Genomic DNA, 18455 nt, shown 5'->3' with positions numbered 1-18455 from the left:
TAGATATGTGACGACAAAAAAAACAACCACATGTGGTCACGTGCTCTATGGGTGGCCTCATAGAGAAGAGGTCTGTTTTTCGCACCCCGCACGCACACGCAGTCGCTGCCACTATAACCGCGGCCTTAGTAAGTAGGGTTCCGGCAACAGGAGTGAACGTGGAGACAGATTGGTAGAATTCGCAGAATGTGAAAACATCTATATCACGAATTCGATCGTCAAGAAGAATCCAAACAGAAAGTGGACATGGAATTTAACCCAATGGAATCTAGAATGAAATGGACTATATATCATAGATAACAAGAAACACGTGATTGAAAAAAGACCACAGTCCTTAATCGTTTTGACACAATGAGAGATCACCGATTGGTTCGCTGCAAATTACATCTGATTGCCAAGATGTAAAAAAGAAAACTGATTAAAAAGACGGCAAAAACAATCAACATCAAGAGCCTCAAGAACATCAGGGAATTTCAACTTGAGCTGAAAAACCGCTGCGGCTAGCTTAAAATGCACAGGGACACTTTAACAGACAATTATGAAGAATGTATAAAGGTTGTAATTGAAAGCGCAGAGAAAACAGGATAAAAAAATATCTGATGAGACAAAGCAGTTACTGAGGAAACAGCATGAAATGTAGCCATTCCAAGATGAAAGTGTAAGAATTGAATATACAGAGCTACGCAAGACGATCAGCAAAACCGTATAACTGAAGATGTAAGAACATGTAACTGTGATATGGTGAGGAAGTCTATCTAAGATAACGAAAGCTTAAAGAAGATAAAGCTGCGACTTATGATTCGGAAGAAGAACACCATTCAAAGAAGATGATTAATCAACAATAAAAGGCTGTGCACTTATCATAAAGAGAGTTGAGGAAATCTACATGTAATTGTACGAGAACACAGGACATAATCCAGGAGAGGAAGAGCGAGGAAAAACCGCCAATGATGGACCATGCGTCCTTCCAGAAGAAGTGACAAAGGCAATAACATTCTTGAAGAAAGTGCCCCGGAGAAGATGGAATTAAAACTGAAATCTTGAAGAAGCTAAGGAAGAAGTAGAGAAAATCCTTGCAAAACTCTTTATATGCTGCTTGAAGAACAGGAAAATTCCCCAACAATTGAGAAATGTCTTAATTTTCCTCATGCACAAGAAAGGAGACAAATTGGACCTCAAGAACTACAGACTAATCAGTTTACTTCCAATTACTTTACAAGATTTTTTACGAAGATACTCACCAATCAGCTGCCTCAGACACTGGACTTTGCTCAGCCTACAGAAGAAGCAGGATTTTGCAGTGGACAATGGACCATATCAAAGTTGTACAAGAATGAATTTCCCAAAGTAATAAATATGATCTACCACATCTACCACTCATTTTAGGATTCGGAGATTACAAGAAAGCATTTGATTCTGTCTACACCTCATCAGTTTTAAATGCATTAAGACAAAGTGTCGAAAGAGAATACATTCATATTATAGGGAACATTTACAAGAATGCCCCATCAACCATTAGACTGCATGAAGATGCAAGCAAAATAAGGCTCAGTAAGGCAAGCCAAGCTTTTCACAGCAACACTTGAAAAATAGTTTGAATTGAAACGAAAAAAGGAATCAAAATCAATGATGAACACTTACAGTAAGTCACCTGATTAGCAGATGAGATTGTTATTTTTGGTACCAGTCCAGAAGACCTCCAGCAACAGATCACAGAACTTGCTGCAGTAAGAAAGTGGGCCTCCATATGAATAGGGTGCAGACAGCCAAAGTGAGCAAAAAAAGCCCACCACTTCACTGATTAGCCTAGTGAAATAGTGAATATCGTAGTGGCTAGTAATATCATTTGCTGTAACTTGATACTGGCAGTATAACCTCCTAATCAGGTCTTAACCTACTCCAGGGATCCTTGCCTAGCCACTACCCTAATTTTTATATATTCGCTAATCTTGTGAACGGCTGACAAATACTGTATTAAAATAGCCCCATGAAGGGGGCTGACATCATCAACACGCGTCCAACGCGCGTTTCCCTCCTACTACGGAGCTTCCTCAGGGTCAGAATTTTGTCCGTGAGGAAGCTCCGTAGTAGGAGGGAAACGCGCGTTGGACGCGTGTTGATGATGTCAGCCCCCTTCATGGGGCTATTTTAATACAGTATTTGTCAGCCGTTCACAAGATTAGCGAATATATAAAAATTAGGGTAGTCGCTAGGCAAGGATCCCTGGAGTAGGTTAAGACCTGATTAGGAGGTTATACTGCCAGTATCAAGTTACAGCAAATGATATTACTAGCCACTACGATATTCACTATTTCACTAGGCTAATCAGTGAAGTGGTGGGCTTTTTTTGCTCACTTTGGCTGTATGCACCCTAGCAGCCTCTTATTCTCCAGTTTTAATGATATACTGGAGCATTTACACATTAGAGACTGCCTGTCTGCACGAGTTACCTTATTTAATTTATTTTTAAACGTTATCACATTTTCACTTTGGTAATATATGTTTTAAGTACTTGATATTAAAGGTTAAATTTTACATTTAGGTAGTGTGCATTTAAGTGAATTTTCTTTGGAGTACAGGCCACTATACCCCCTACTTTTTCTGATTCACTTCAGTTCACAGTTGCACCTACTTTTCATTATCAATTGAATTTATTATTATTAACACTTTTCACACAATTAGTATGGTTTAGTCGATCACTCCCTTATCCCTCCCCTTTTTTTCTCCATATGAATATCAGCAAGACCAAGTGACGTTCAACAAATGTGTCAACTCTTCAAAGATCGAAATAAATGGAATAGAACTAGAAGAAGACGAAGACTAGGTCTAACTTGGCCAGCAAGTAACAATGGATGGGAACCTTTTGAATCAAGGAGAATAAAGATGGGATAGAGTGCATTTGGAAGATATAAGACTATCTTTCAAGAGGAAAGTTTTCATCCAGTGTCTTCTTCCTGCGCTCACGTATGGATTTCAAACTTGGATCCTAAATGCGAAGGTAATACAAAAGCTTCAGAGAACCAAAAGAAGTATGGGGATATGTATGCTGGGTATTACCAGAAGAGACAGGAAAAATATGGAGGGGTCTGAAACTGAACAACAATCTGTGATATCGTCACAAAGCTGCAGAAATTTAAATGGCAGTGGCTGGACATATTGCAAGCAGAAATAACCATCGTTGGACAAAGATGCTACTCAACTGGATCCCAAGAGAAATGAAAAGACCAGGACGACGACCAAAAGTAAGATGGGAGGATGAAATTAAAAAAATGTGTTGGAGACAGTGAGTCTTGCTACATCTATCTATCTATCTATCTATCTATCTATCTATCTATCTATCTATCTATCTATCTATCTATCTATCTATCTATCTATCTATCTATCTAGATGAAGCAAGACTCACTGTCTCCAGCGCTGCAGTCGATGAAGCAAAAGTCTGCAGCCCCCAGGACACTGTCTGCAGTGATCGAGGTGTGGAGGGTCCATGCTTCCGTAAGGGGCCCCCTCACAGCATTAATCCTCCAGACAGACAGAGAGAGGGAGAGGTAAGTAGAAAGACAGACAGATATATGTATTAGAGAGCCCAAGATAATTCCATAGGATCCCTGACCTTGAGTTGTGGGATACAAGATTTGCTAAGGAAATAATAGTTATATATTTATTTCTGAAGATGTATTTATTTCTAAGAACAATACATACCATACACATCCTATTTTTAAGTATGTGCTAAGAAACGTGATTCACACAAGATCCTCCGCACATTGCTAGGTACAGTACATTGAAATAAAACCCTTTCACATTAACTGCTTAACAAGCATGAGAAATAGAAAATGTAAGCTCTACAATACTCACTGGCAGCGGGAGAAAGTTATAGCCCGGCGTGGACACAGGGGTCAGTGTTGGGAGAGGTGCTGCTAATGCATTGCAATGTGTTTCCAGCCTAATCATATGAAAACCACAATCCCCTATTACAGGGGTGGCTGACGCCAGTCCTCAAGAGCCACCAACAGGTCAGGTTTTCATTGTATCCCTGCTACAGCACAGCTGGTGCAGTCGAAGAGTGAGACACTGAATGAGCCACCTGTGCTGAGACAGGGATATCCTAAAAACCTGGCCTGTTGGTGGCCCTTGAGGACTGGAGTTGGTCACCCCTGTAAGTGATCCATGAGTAGAGAGTAGAAATGTGCACACTTCCTGCTCCAGTTTTTGAATAGGGTGAAGTTTACCAATCATTTTTGCCCTCCCCCTTCCACACCCCCCCCCCCCCCCCCTCCAAAACGCAAAAATGGCAGCCATCGCAGAAAAAATCGGCAAACATTAAACATCAATGCGCAAGGTCCCGTGGCCCTTTATTTGCTGCCATTTCCCCCCTAAATGTGGTGGAAAGAGTCAAAATACGGGCAACATTCCACATGGATCTGGCAAAAGTGTTTGACCAAAGTCTGTTTTTGAACTTTATCGAGCAACGTAAAATGCAGCGAAAAGCTCTGAAAATGCCAAATTGAAGAGAAATTGGTTCCATTGTCCCAGAACCCCATTGAAAGATATTCGCACATCTCTATCTAAAGAGCGCTAATATCCTATAAATGTGTCTGATTCTAGATTCAATATCTCTGCCTTTAAAGACCGTTTAGTTTTGATGCGTACGATGCTGAGAACTGTATGAATGTGCAGAGCACACAATGAACTGCCCCCGAAGCACTTATCCTGCAAATACCCGAGAAATAGGGCATCCAAAGCACTGTGAGACATCAGGTAAAGGACATCCCTGCAGGAGCTCACTGCCATTGTCCTATACCTCCAATTATGGATTTCTTGCCAGCTTACAACAATGTCATGGTATCCCGTACAGATTGGATTTATTTCATGGTGACCTACAGCTAGATATGACCGTGGTAATGTTTTCCAACGCCTCGCGTTTTAAAGAAGATTATACGTTATACCAGGCAGCATCTGCTCTAGATATAACATTCTCTCCATATCCTGTGTTGTTAGATGTTATCACATTATTATCACAACACGTTGCAATGTTTCACAGAGTACCACAGAGCGCCTTTTCATTCTTGTGCACATCCCAGTGTAATATAAACACAATGCACTATACTACTGTAGTATGAATTATAGCGCTTTCTTTTTAACCCGTGCAAAACATAAAACAACGTGGATCACGTAAACCTAAATGATAACAAAATGGATGTGATCTGTATTGATCTTTGAGGGTCACAGTCACTCTGTGTCCCCTCCCTTCTTTTTCTGATTCACTGTATCAGTTCACAGTTTGCACCCACTATTTGATTACCTGATTCATTTATTCAATTCACTCAATTAGTATGGGTCTGTGATCACTCCCTACCCTCCCCCTGTTGTTTTCAATGTTTTTAACTTAACTGCATAAGAAAATGATACAGGCATACCCCGCATTAATGTACGCAATGGGACCGGAGCATGTATGTAAAGCGAAAATGTACTTAAAGTGAAGCACTACCTTTCTCCACTTATCGATGCCTGTACTGTACTGCAATCGTCATATACGTGCATAACTGATGTAAATAACGCATGTGTAACAGGCTCTATAGTCTCCCCGCTTGCGCACAGCTTCGGTACAGGTAGGGAGCCGGTATTGCTGTTCAGGACGTGCTGACAGGCGCATGCGCGAGCTGCCGTTTGTCTATTGGGCGATATGACCTTACTCGCGACTGTACTTAAAGTGAGTGTCCTTAAACCGGGGTATGCCTGTATTAGTTTACTATATCAATTACCAGATGTCAAAATGTTATAAATGGTGCAAATGGTGTCAGGTTTGTGCTCGTGTCAAAGGCTGGGCTTGGAAATTTGAAACCCCATTTTGCAAGTAAAAATATCCCTTGTGAGCATATTCACATGTCTCAGACAGGTCTGCCACCCTGCTTTTCACCATTGTCTCTTAGCATACAATGCTTCCACTGCAGCAAGGGATTCTGGGAAATGACATGCAAATGAGCACAAATGACGTCCTTTTTACTTCATATCACTTCTGGATTGGGCTTCCTGGGAAACTTGTAAACATAAAGAGAACAGTAAATAAAAATATCCATTGTTAGCTCATGTGTCTCAGAGGTCTGCAACCCTGCTTTTCACCATTATCTCTTAGCATACTATGCTTCCACGGGAGCCAGGGATTCTGGGAAATGACATGCAAATGGACAACCTAATTCAAAATCCCTTTTCACGCAGACAGAGGATATTAGAGCAAATGTTGGGCTAAATATTTCCAGAAAAATTCTAAGCAGCGCTATGCCATAAAAATCCCTTCCATTGAATGGTCTGAAAGTGCGTTCCAGAACTTGGAGAGTTATTTGGCATAGCACCGCAAAGTAAACATGGCCCTTATTGCATAGTTATTTCATTTACTCAAAATGATCTTTGTATTTTGTTTATTTAACGGCTAATTATTATTTCTCATGACAGGAAAACAGCAAAAAAAAACTAAAGAAAAATAATCCTGCATACAAACATCTTCTAAGAACAATAATCCTGCAGCTAATCCCCTGTGGGAGATATCAATCACTATGTGCTGGAAAGGAGTTTGCACAGGCAGTGCCCCCTGTTCTCCCTCTTTATCAGCCCTTTAGCAGGGTGGGCTGGATGATGCTTACACCCTCGTTGGTAACAGTGCACCCCATAGAAATCACAACAGCCAAATGGTCGTTTTAAGTCATTGAAGTAAGTATTTGAATTGTATAAGAATGGCAATGACATGCAGTGGTTTTCAGAATGTTGTTGTGTGTATTTTTGTTGCTAACTACTTGTGACTGGGAAAGGGGGGAGGTGATTGTGCACCTCAGCGGATATGGTTAGTCGCCCCAATTATGAAAGGGGCGCAGAAATAAAGGAATAATATAAACTGGCGATAAGGCCAGTGTAGCCCCCTCATGCTTCAATATTTATAAACACTGTAAGGACACATTTTCAAACATAATTCAAAACAATTTCTAGTTGTCCTTATTCTTACGCCATAGAACAGCTGCTCAGCAGAGCCAACCTTTGAGTTCAAGTTGGTCGAATGCAGGAGTGGCCAACTCCAGCGCTCAATAGCTACCAACAGGTCAGGTTTTCAGGATATCACTGCTTCAGCACAGGTGGCTCAATCAGTCGAAGACTGAGCCACTGATTGAGCCAGCTGTGCTGAATCAGGGATTTCCTGAAAACCTGACCTGTTGGTAGCTCTTGAGGACTGGAGTCGCCCACTCCTGGCATCTGCTGTTTTAAATTTAGTTATTATGGCTGAGCCACTGATTGAGCCTTCTGTGCTGAAGCAGGGATATCCTGGAAACCCGACCTGGAGTTGGCCACCCCTTGTCATTTAAATGCTGCCCCCTGCTCACTCCGGGCTTTCTGGATTTATTACACGCACCATTTTGTTCTGCTTGGCACTTTAAAAAAATAAATATTATTCACAGAATAACGTCACTCAAGTGGTCATATGAAAAAATACTACAACATATATTACATAATTACACGGGGGAGAGAAATCACCCGGTGATGAAAGGTCCACATGGGACCTGAAACGTTGTCTTTCCGCTGTTCTTGGCTGTCACATTACACGGAGAACTTCATTATGAACTTGTGAGTACAGCGCTACTTTATCTCTGTCCTAACGGAGACCTGCAATTTGAAGAATATATACAGACCAGGAGGGGACTGAAAAATGGTGCCAAACAGTGTAGTGCAACCGTTGCTAGGCAACCTACTCTGCACGACCATGCCAAGAGTCATTTAGTGGTAATGTGGATTACACTATTTATACACCAATAAGTGCACTAAAGTGAATGCAGTAGATATAGAAACAATTATCACCAAAAAAACATGTCTGGCACTGTGCATTTGTCCAAAAATAAACCTAATCTGAAGGGGAGCCTTCGATACTCTCTGTATATGAACTTTGAGGGTGCTGGGGTACTTCAGATCTCTTAAGAGAGAGTCCTATTAGTCAGACATCCCATCACTAGTGCAGAGAAAAGAGTTACAACAGGCTGTGTGTATCAAAGAGATGAAATAGCTAGCAAGCGGATGCTAGTCATGTATATAAACAGTGCGGCAATATGTACAAATCAAGGAATAACGTAATATTACTTTCTCTTGCATTACATACAGCAAGTCACACAGTTATCCGTACATAAGAAACACTGGACCATATATAAGGTATATACAGTGGGTAGTGTGTCTCAATCTGTGCATTAGTATACTTAGCAAATAAAGATAATTGTAACTACCAGTGTCTGTACATGTGTGTAACCCAAAGCATGTCCTGTTTTACCCATGTCAGAGTAAATGCTGTTAGAATATGAGTTCAGGGCACTATGTGTGTAAGTGACAGCGTTGGAGTGGCACGGAGCTCTGTGCGGGAGATCCTTGTGGGCATATCCTCAAGCTGCTGGACAGTTACACTCCCCTTTAAGAGATATGAATTGGGTAATGATTGTAATAGATATGACTACGCTCTGCTGTGTGCCTCTCTACTTAACCACAATTAAGGGGATATTATGCCCTAGCAATTGGTTTTGCCTATGCACATATTGTTCGTGCTTGCTCTTTGTTAGCGATCTGAAGTAGCCCAGTCTGATCACCGTTCATATAGAGAGAGTATCTAAGGCTCCAGTTCAGAGTATGTTTCTTTTTGGCCTGTGCTAGAAATGGTCTTTGGTTTGATTGTTGATAATTGTGTTTATAGCTACTGTATTGCATCCACTTTGGTTCACTTATTGGTGTACAGCTAGAGTAATCCACCTTACCACCCAATGACTCTATCCTGGCACAGTTGCACTATACTGGAGCCATTTTTAGTTCCCTTCCCTGTACATGTTCTCCCTGGGGTCTGGTATATATATATATATATATATATATATATATATATGTAACGGGTATTCCACCCCACCCAATCTCATATATAGTGTGGGTGAGTAGAACATGCGGTGTTACCGGTGTGGTGCGTATACCTGCAGGCTCACAGGAGGTCTGAGCCTCCGCTAATGAGAGCCTGGGGTGAATCCTCTGGAACAGATCTTCGTTTACAGCGCCTCCACCTATGTAGGATTCTATGGACGTGTAGAATGACCCTACATAGGAACCCAATTAGAAACCACACACACAGTCAGTGATTATAATAACTAAGGACTTTACTAACGAATAATAATGATAACCTGTGTCTCTCTCACGGTGAGACACTAACAGTGACGTCTCGCAGGACGATTCCCAAACACTAGGTGATCCCACCCAGTGTCCCAAGAACCCCACCCAATGTCCCGTACTCCTACAGAGATAGTCAATGGGTGACTGCGCAGTCACTAAGAACCTCTAGGCCTGTTGGTGCACATGTGATGGTATAATACCTGCCGAGCACTCCGGTGCTCGGGTCAGCAACAAACTTCTCAAAGGGTCAGACGTGTGATGAGTCCGTCTGATCCTCCAACCGAACTCCTTGCACGTGCGGGCCACTAGGGCGGTCCCACTCTGGAATCGTCTCTGTGGACCTCAACGTGGGTCCAACCGCTTCCACAGGAACAACAGCAGCCGCTGTGTCCCTATCTATATAAATGGTACTAACGTGACAGGAACCCTAACCTAGGGCCTGTCCCTGTAGTACAGCAACCTGTAGTGGCTTGGGGAACTCCTAGGGCCTGCAGGGGGTAATGACCTGTCCCACTCCCCCAACTACCCAAGCCCCTTCGGTAAGTGATCTGGAATGGACTAGAGTACTCTTCCATGCAGTACTTGGGCGTCTACCTACTGTTGGCTAGCCTAGTGCAGATCCTCTCCAGAATTCCTGACCTCATTAACAGGCTATCCCTTCAGGCATCCTACCCCTAGCGCTACCTCAAGGTGACTAGAACAGCTATAGCCCTTCTCCAGACCCACTACTCTCTGACTAGTCCCAGCGCCTACCGCAGCAAGCTGTAACTCACTGGAGGCTGCAGCCAACGTGCTGCGCAACAAGGTGCCTGCCTATCAGACCTCACAGCACTGCTCGCCGTGACCCTGACAATGCAGCACTCTAACAACACTAAGGGCAGCGTCCCTATCTTGGGCCTCCCTCAGTACTTAACCCACTACACTAGCGGGGGGTTGGGGCCTACCTGGGGTGTGGGTACCTATGGGGTGCAGGAGCTGCTCTCACTCCCCGCACCCTTCTTCCCTCACAGCTCCCTAGCTCCAACTCTCTATCACCTTCTGAACAGTTACCCACCCAACTAGTGGGGAGTTGGGGTCTACCTGGAGTGTAGGTACCTATATGGGGCAGAAGCTGCACTCGCTCCCTACACCCTACTTCCCTAACAGCTCCCTGACTCCAACTCTCTAACTGCAGACTTCCTTCTCTCAGCTCCCACTAATGTAAGTGGCAGGGTCCCTAACCTGAGGGCTGCCCCTGGCAACACTCACCTTACTGGGGAGCTGAGCTATCTCTGACCAAGGGGGTGCTGGCCTAATACAGGGGAGTCCCTCTCTCCTGCACCCTACCTCCTTCCCTTGTCTGCCTCCTTGCTCTGCTTCTTCCTGACTGACGTGACTCATGCAAAGCCCGGGAAAATGTATCTCTTTTCCTCCAGGGCAGTCCTACATCTCTATTGGCTCCTATCAAGCACCTGGTGCCTGCCTCGCTATGCCTCATGGGAATTGTAGTCCCGAGGCCCCTACAATAACATTGGGACCGCGTGCGTTCCTCCCCTCTGCCTACACTAACTCCTAATGGCCGCCTCAAGCTCTCCCTATGCTTCCCTACTCTCGCGCGACCTCCTAAGAGCTGCCTTAGCTCCCTACCCCTATCTGCGCATGCGCGACCTATCTGGGGCTCTCCTGCCCTCGCGCGATCACTGCGCATGCGCGACTTGAAGCGCAATGGCGGCGCTCTCCTCGCCGGCCGCCGGGACCTTAGAGATGCGACCGCGGCCTTAGCAACGGCCCGATCGCGTCCCCGGCAACCGGCCTGCTCGCGGAGACAGCGCACCGCTCCCTGCAACGGCCCCCACCCTTGGGATGGCCGTCGGGTCTGCCGCTGGCCAGCGGCAGTACCCGGCATCGCTTGTGCCCACGGAGGCTCCCGAGGGGGTCGCAGGGGGCAAAGGGTGACCTGGCTACACTCTCCCCCTGGTGAAACACCCAACGCCCTCGCTTGGGGAACGACATAACAGGGCACAATTTCACACACTGACAAATGGCATGGCATACCCCGTACACTTAACAGATCGGCTTTAACCTCACCAACACATGTCACATCACACCCCATAATTCCCGAGGCTAGCTGAGACCATTTGTGGGGTGCCCCTAACTGATCAGGTGGGGGTACCTCACTTTTGCGTCCGTGAGCCTCTCCCAGAAAATTCTCTTGAAGAGCACACTCTGGGGTGACAGTTACTGGTTCAGTACTACTTCCTCCCCCTGGTGGAAGGAATAGCACAGTGTCTTTCAACCCGGTCTTTACCTGGTCATCCACGCCTTGGAAACAGCAGGCCAGGCGGCCAAGACCTTTCCCACGGTCCACTACTTGGCGGATGTGCCGCTTCTCTTTCAGCAAAGTCTCTGTTTCACCTGGCAGGGGGTAAAGGGTAGATACCTTACCACTGCGGTGATTCACGGTGTCCAACAGGTCCTCGGGGACGCTGTCAGTTCCCACCTTGGTGGTATCGGAACCTGTCCCCAACTCTTCTGGGACAGTCCACTCACTGACTCGAACTTCGGGAGCGTTGGATCCCAGTCCTGGGACCACTTGTGTCGGAGCACACGGGCTCACACTCCGCTCAGAAGCCGCTACTCTGGCCTTCTTCACGGCCACCTCCATCGGAGCCTGTGGGGGGCAAGGGGGTTCCTTACCACTCGGCTGGCTTGCGATGGGTTTCTCTTCTTCTGGCACGATAGGCAGTGGGCACTGGTCCACTCGCACCACTGGACAGCTATCTTCTAATGAGGACACCTCCGCCAGGACGCGATGCAGAGGGGAGCCCTTCGCCCGGGCGACCAGACTTAAGGAGCCATCGTGCTCCGCGGTCACCTGGAGGCTCACCCCCAACACCCCTGGGGCAGTCGACTCACCCTTGTTGTCTGTAGGTACTGGTCCCAAGCCTAGGACCGATGGTACCCCTGCAGTAGGTCTGACTGACCATCGAAGGGCACACGGGCCCACAGCAGGGTCCGCAACATCGGAATACACCTCTTCAGAAATCAAACAGTCTAGCACGGCATCAACGTATGGTTGCAGATTACAGTGTTTGCTCCCCCTGGTGGAATCTGTAGGAAGGGCACTTTCTACAAGGGAGTGGTTCTGGCTCTGCTCTGAGTCACTCACATCACAGGGGAGGGGCTCTGATTTTCGCGCCAATCCCGGACAGATTGTTGCAACATCTTGCTGTGCAGATTGGCAGTCAGCAGCACGTGCGCTCTCCTGATTTGGCGGGAAACGCCATCCTGCTTGGTCTGCGTAGACTAGGGGGTACCCTTCTGAGGGGCCCCCGGGCATGAACAGTGCGGACGGTGCCTTTGCCAGGCATATATTCTCAGTGTGGGTTACTACAAAAAGAATGGTCTTCCATGTGGACGTGGGATCTTGCTCCTCATCTAAGACACATGTCCATGGCCACTCAGGAATTTTACACATATACTCCCGAACCTTCATTTTGGGTATAGTTACGGGAATGCCTCCTACCGCCACTACCTGTCCAGGGTCTAGGTATTGCCTCAAAGCCCAGGCCAGGACCTCGTCTCCGGACTTCACAAACATGGTGACAAAAATAGGGACGGGACAATTTAGAAAAAATGGACAGGGCACCCCAGGTGTATCTCAGCAGCGCCTCCAAATGTAACGGGTATTCCACCCCACCCAATCTCATATATAGTGTGGGTGAGTAGAACATGCGGTGTTACCGGTGTGGTGCGTATACCTGCAGGCTCACAGGAGGTCTGAGCCTCCGCTAATGAGAGCCTGGGGTGAATCCTCTGGAACAGATCTTCGTTTACAGCGCCTCCACCTATGTAGGATTCTATGGACGTGTAGAATGACCCTACATAGGAACCCAATTAGAAACCACACACACAGTCAGTGATTATAATAACTAAGGACTTTACTAACGAATAATAATGATAACCTGTGTCTCTCTCACGGTGAGACACTAACAGTGACGTCTCGCAGGACGATTCCCAAACACTAGGTGATCCCACCCAGTGTCCCAAGAACCCCACCCAATGTCCCGTACTCCTACAGAGATAGTCAATGGGTGACTGCGCAGTCACTAAGAACCTCTAGGCCTGTTGGTGCACATGTGATGGTATAATACCTGCCGAGCACTCCGGTGCTCGGGTCAGCAACAAACTTCTCAAAGGGTCAGACGTGTGATGAGTCCGTCTGATCCTCCAACCGAACTCCTTGCACGTGCGGGCCACTAGGGCGGTCCCACTCTGGAATCGTCTCTGTGGACCTCAACGTGGGTCCAACCGCTTCCACAGGAACAACAGCAGCCGCTGTGTCCCTATCTATATAAATGGTACTAACGTGACAGGAACCCTAACCTAGGGCCTGTCCCTGTAGTACAGCAACCTGTAGTGGCTTGGGGAACTCCTAGGGCCTGCAGGGGGTAATGACCTGTCCCACTCCCCCAACTACCCAAGCCCCTTCGGTAAGTGATCTGGAATGGACTAGAGTACTCTTCCATGCAGTACTTGGGCGTCTACCTACTGTTGGCTAGCCTAGTGCAGATCCTCTCCAGAATTCCTGACCTCATTAACAGGCTATCCCTTCAGGCATCCTACCCCTAGCGCTACCTCAAGGTGACTAGAACAGCTATAGCCCTTCTCCAGACCCACTACTCTCTGACTAGTCCCAGCGCCTACCGCAGCAAGCTGTAACTCACTGGAGGCTGCAGCCAACGTGCTGCGCAACAAGGTGCCTGCCTATCAGACCTCACAGCACTGCTCGCCGTGACCCTGACAATGCAGCACTCTAACAACACTAAGGGCAGCGTCCCTATCTTGGGCCTCCCTCAGTACTTAACCCACTACACTAGCGGGGGGTTGGGGCCTACCTGGGGTGTGGGTACCTATGGGGTGCAGGAGCTGCTCTCACTCCCCGCACCCTTCTTCCCTCACAGCTCCCTAGCTCCAACTCTCTATCACCTTCTGAACAGTTACCCACCCAACTAGTGGGGAGTTGGGGTCTACCTGGAGTGTAGGTACCTATATGGGGCAGAAGCTGCACTCGCTCCCTACACCCTACTTCCCTAACAGCTCCCTGACTCCAACTCTCTAACTGCAGACTTCCTTCTCTCAGCTCCCACTAATGTAAGTGGCAGGGTCCCTAACCTGAGGGCTGCCCCTGGCAACACTCACCTTACTGGGGAGCTGAGCTATCTCTGACCAAGGGGGTGCTGGCCTAATACAGGGGAGTCCCTCTCTCCTGCACCCTACCTCCTTCCCTTGTCTGCCTCCTTGCTCTGCTTCTTCCTGACTGACGTGACTCATGCAAAGCCCGGGAAAATGTATCTCTTTTCCTCCAGGGCAGTCCTACATCTCTATTGGCTCCTATCAAGCACCTGGTGCCTGCCTCGCTATGCCTCATGGGAATTGTAGTCCCGAGGCCCCTACAATAACATTGGGACCGCGTGCGTTCCTCCCCTCTGCCTACACTAACTCCTAATGGCCGCCTCAAGCTCTCCCTATGCTTCCCTACTCTCGCGCGACCTCCTAAGAGCTGCCTTAGCTCCCTACCCCTATCTGCGCATGCGCGACCTATCTGGGGCTCTCCTGCCCTCGCGCGATCACTGCGCATGCGCGACTTGAAGCGCAATGGCGGCGCTCTCCTCGCCGGCCGCCGGGACCTTAGAGATGCGACCGCGGCCTTAGCAACGGCCCGATCGCGTCCCCGGCAACCGGCCTGCTCGCGGAGACAGCGCACCGCTCCCTGCAACGGCCCCCACCCTTGGGATGGCCGTCGGGTCTGCCGCTGGCCAGCGGCAGTACCCGGCATCGCTTGTGCCCACGGAGGCTCCCGAGGGGGTCGCAGGGGGCAAAGGGTGACCTGGCTACATATATATATATATATATATATATATATAATAAAAAAATAAATAGATGATACCGTTCTGTGGCTAACGAAATGCTTTTATTTGTGCGAGCTTTCGAGATACACTGATCTCTTCTTCCGGCGATGTTACAATGAATGAAGCAAGCAAAAGGTATACTTAAAAACAGTGTCTCTTGGAATGTTATCTGTGCTTGTCCTTCCCCCGGTTGGATGTGTTTTATGGCTAGAGGTGTCAAAAGGTTCCTGAAAGCAAGTGATGTAAGAGTGTGTGTGTGTGTATCTGTGTGAATATAAGTGAATGGAGAGCCCACAGTATATACAGTGCTTTACCAAAGGTGTGTGTGGAGTGGGAGTGGATATAAATTGTGTGGTAGGTGTGGAAATGTGTGAGATTGTAGCACAACAAAAAGTGTGTGTGGATACTATGTGGTCCCTATTGGTGTATAGGGATGGAAAAACCAGGAGTATTAGTATGTGTAAGGGACAGCTGTGTGTGCATACATATAGCACAGAATGTACAGACATGGCCTTTAGCGCTCATCTTCAGAGTGATGCACAGAGACTCTCAGCATCGAGATCCATAACCTGGTTTACATGCACTGGGTGTTATTTTCCTGCATGAACCTAAATATCTTCCACCATACATAATGTTCTTGGACCATTTACTCTTTATAACCATAAAAGCGTTAGTGATGCCACCATAATATGAACCCCAAAACAAGATCTGGACTCTGCATTACTGTACAACTTTGCCACTGTGAGACTTTTAACATCTGTGATTTATTTGTACACTTTTATCCTCCAGTACCTTGGAACTCTCTCCTCCTGCATCTCACTATGCCCTCCCTATTTATTTTTCCGTTTACTGTTTCCTCACTCCTTTGTGAGCATTTCTGTTCTCTACAACATCTCCACTCCCCACTGCACCATTATTTATACACCTCTCTCCCAACAACTTCTTTACCCCTCAATGAAAAACACCCACACAAATCCAACACTTGATACCCAATCCCCTTCTTATTCCCCCTCCCCCCCCCAGTCTTTCTAATATTGTTCATGACACAATGCAACCCTTATATAAAAATGCCACACGGCAGGCATAAGCTTATAGGGGTCCCATGTTAAAATGGACATGAAGCAAAAGATGACCCTGTGTGCTCATTTGCATGTCATTACCCAGAATCCCTGGCTGCAGTGGACACTGTATGCCAAGAGATACTGGGGAAATACAGTGTTGCAGACCTGTGTGAGACATGTGGATGTGCTCACAAGTGGTAGGTTTATATAGTGACCAATGAAAGGGTTTCAAAAGAGAATCTCTTACCATCTGTGCTGATGACGTATTTCTGGGGATGTGGTGCAGACGAGGAGTTGATAAGTAATGCTGATAGTGCTGAGGGACTGGCCTTACTTGGAACTGAGTCAAACCTGCGTCCACACTGAGGTCCCTGAAAGTGGGAAATGAAACAGAAATAAGGACCATTACATGCATGCTGAATGTTACCGTCATTCCGGCTGGCGCAGTTAATCAACATTAAAGCAGCACCTCTATCTGCTTTAATACAGAAGCTGCTGTTATAGCTGATCTAATAATGTTCTTTAAAGGAGAGTGTGAGAATTAGAATCACACACACATTGTCATTCACTCCCAAAACTCACAAAATTGTGTCTGCCGGGGGTCTCCAGCAATAGAAACCTGCAATGTCAAGACGGCTGTGCACACTGGGTGGAGCGCCTGTACAGGCCGATGTGGTGTAAGGTAGAGTGGGGGTGACTGTAAGTCAGTAAGGGTCCCGATTGTGATCCAAAATACCAGCACGGCATAGGAGTCGAAAAAATAGAGTATATAGTCCAACAAGCAAACATTTCGCCTTCTTCACCCCTGAATGAGGTCCCCCATGGCACCGAAATGTCGGGCTAAATGTTTGCTTGTTGGACTTAATAAATACTCTGTTTTCCCCTACTTTGACGTGCTGGTATTTTGGATCACAATCGTGACCCTTACTGACTATCTATCTATCTACATATATAAATATATATATCTGTATATAGCTATGTATGTATGTGTGTATGTATGTACACACACACACACACACCGTACTATAATAATATAACATAATATACTACATTTCTTGGCAACCACCGGGTTTCTGGAGATGGGGGGCACCGCCAAATCAGTTTTGGGGACCCCGAAGTTTAAATAATGTTAAAACTAAAATACCCAAAACATACACAAAAAAAGCAGCACAGATGTTCATTGTAAGATTTCCACGTCATGACATAGATATTAACATGTACTTGTGTTTGTAGTGGAAGGAGAAGTGGAAAGCTGTTTTGATCATACAAGTGATGTTCTTGGGTTTATAGGTCCAGTCACTCATGTTCAATGTGAAGTAAATGAGTAACACTGTAACACTTCTTTAATTGCCTCTACATTTTATCGTACAGTATTTATGCATTTTTGGGCTATATTTGCAAAGTGTTGCTGTAACGTTTCTTATGGAATAACATACACCACTTAGTATATATGGGTTACACAGTATATATTTGATGGCATGCCATGTGTAATATCTGCGGTTTCTACGACACTGAGTAATGCGGTTCGGAAGAGTAGATGCAGAAATGCTATGGAGGGGGCTGACATCTTATACATGGTATAATTCACAGACAAAGCCAAATGTAATAAAGGAAAACAATCTTGTTGCTTTTAGTGGGGTGCATCTAGGGATATTAAAATAATCTGTAATATATAGCCCCCATGCAGCTATTTTAATTAAACTTCTTTTTCAGTTTTAATGCAAATCAGTCCATTAGTGTCAGTCCATTACACTATTGTGTTACAAAAAATTAATTTGTCCACACGCAGACAGCACATTAATTATATTAAACTAACCACAAAAAGTATAAACAGTATCTGTGGGCACAGAATGTACGTTGGCAAATCTGTGTAGCAGTATAAATACTGTAGTACTCAACCCTTTACCTAACGTGAGCAGGTGACAATGCTGTCTTCAATGACCCCCTTTATTATTCCTAACCCCCCACCTCCTCTAAATGTAATGATGTGTTTGCACAAAGGTTCGTATCCATTGCTTTGCCTATCAGTCATCAGTACGTGGAGGCGTAACCTAATCATCTGGCCTACAAACACATAGCCAATGGACAGACAGTAAGTTACAGACTTACCAGTCTGTGCCTTCAGCCAAATACCTAGGCCCCAATGGTTGAGAAATTTGTAGTTGGTGGCTGAAGTCAAAGCCTGGGCGTAACCGATGAGGATGAACAGACATGCGCTCCTGAGTCCGCCTGTGAGAGAATACAGACTCACGTGTTAGGAAGACATCACAGGGCCATGTGAGTTACAGTACTTGTGGTCCTGACAGCTCAGGTATATATATGTTTTATGGGGGGC

At 46.1% G+C, this 18455-nt stretch overlaps 1 protein-coding gene across 3 annotated transcripts in view; it reads right to left on the bottom strand.

Moving 5' to 3' along the window:
- ARK2C (arkadia (RNF111) C-terminal like ring finger ubiquitin ligase 2C) overlaps positions 1 to 18455 on the bottom strand; it is a 158691-nt gene that overhangs the window by 18798 nt on the left and 121438 nt on the right. For 2 of the 3 annotated variants that reach the window (XM_075585643.1, XM_075585659.1), the window contains 2 exons: positions 18230 to 18349; positions 16368 to 16491 (listed from right to left, as the gene is read on the bottom strand). In XM_075585643.1, the coding sequence (XP_075441758.1) occupies positions 16368 to 16491; positions 18230 to 18349 (244 nt within the window). The remainder of the gene's footprint in view (positions 1 to 16367; positions 16492 to 18229; positions 18350 to 18455) is intronic. The other variant, XM_075585652.1, reaches the window with a different exon arrangement.

The sequence above is a fragment of the Ascaphus truei genome, chromosome 1 (assembly GCF_040206685.1).
Source record: "Ascaphus truei isolate aAscTru1 chromosome 1, aAscTru1.hap1, whole genome shotgun sequence".
NCBI lineage: Eukaryota > Metazoa > Chordata > Amphibia > Anura > Ascaphidae > Ascaphus > Ascaphus truei.
The sequence above is the reverse complement of the archived record's forward strand: the minus strand, read 5'-3'. Positions and strand labels throughout refer to the sequence as shown.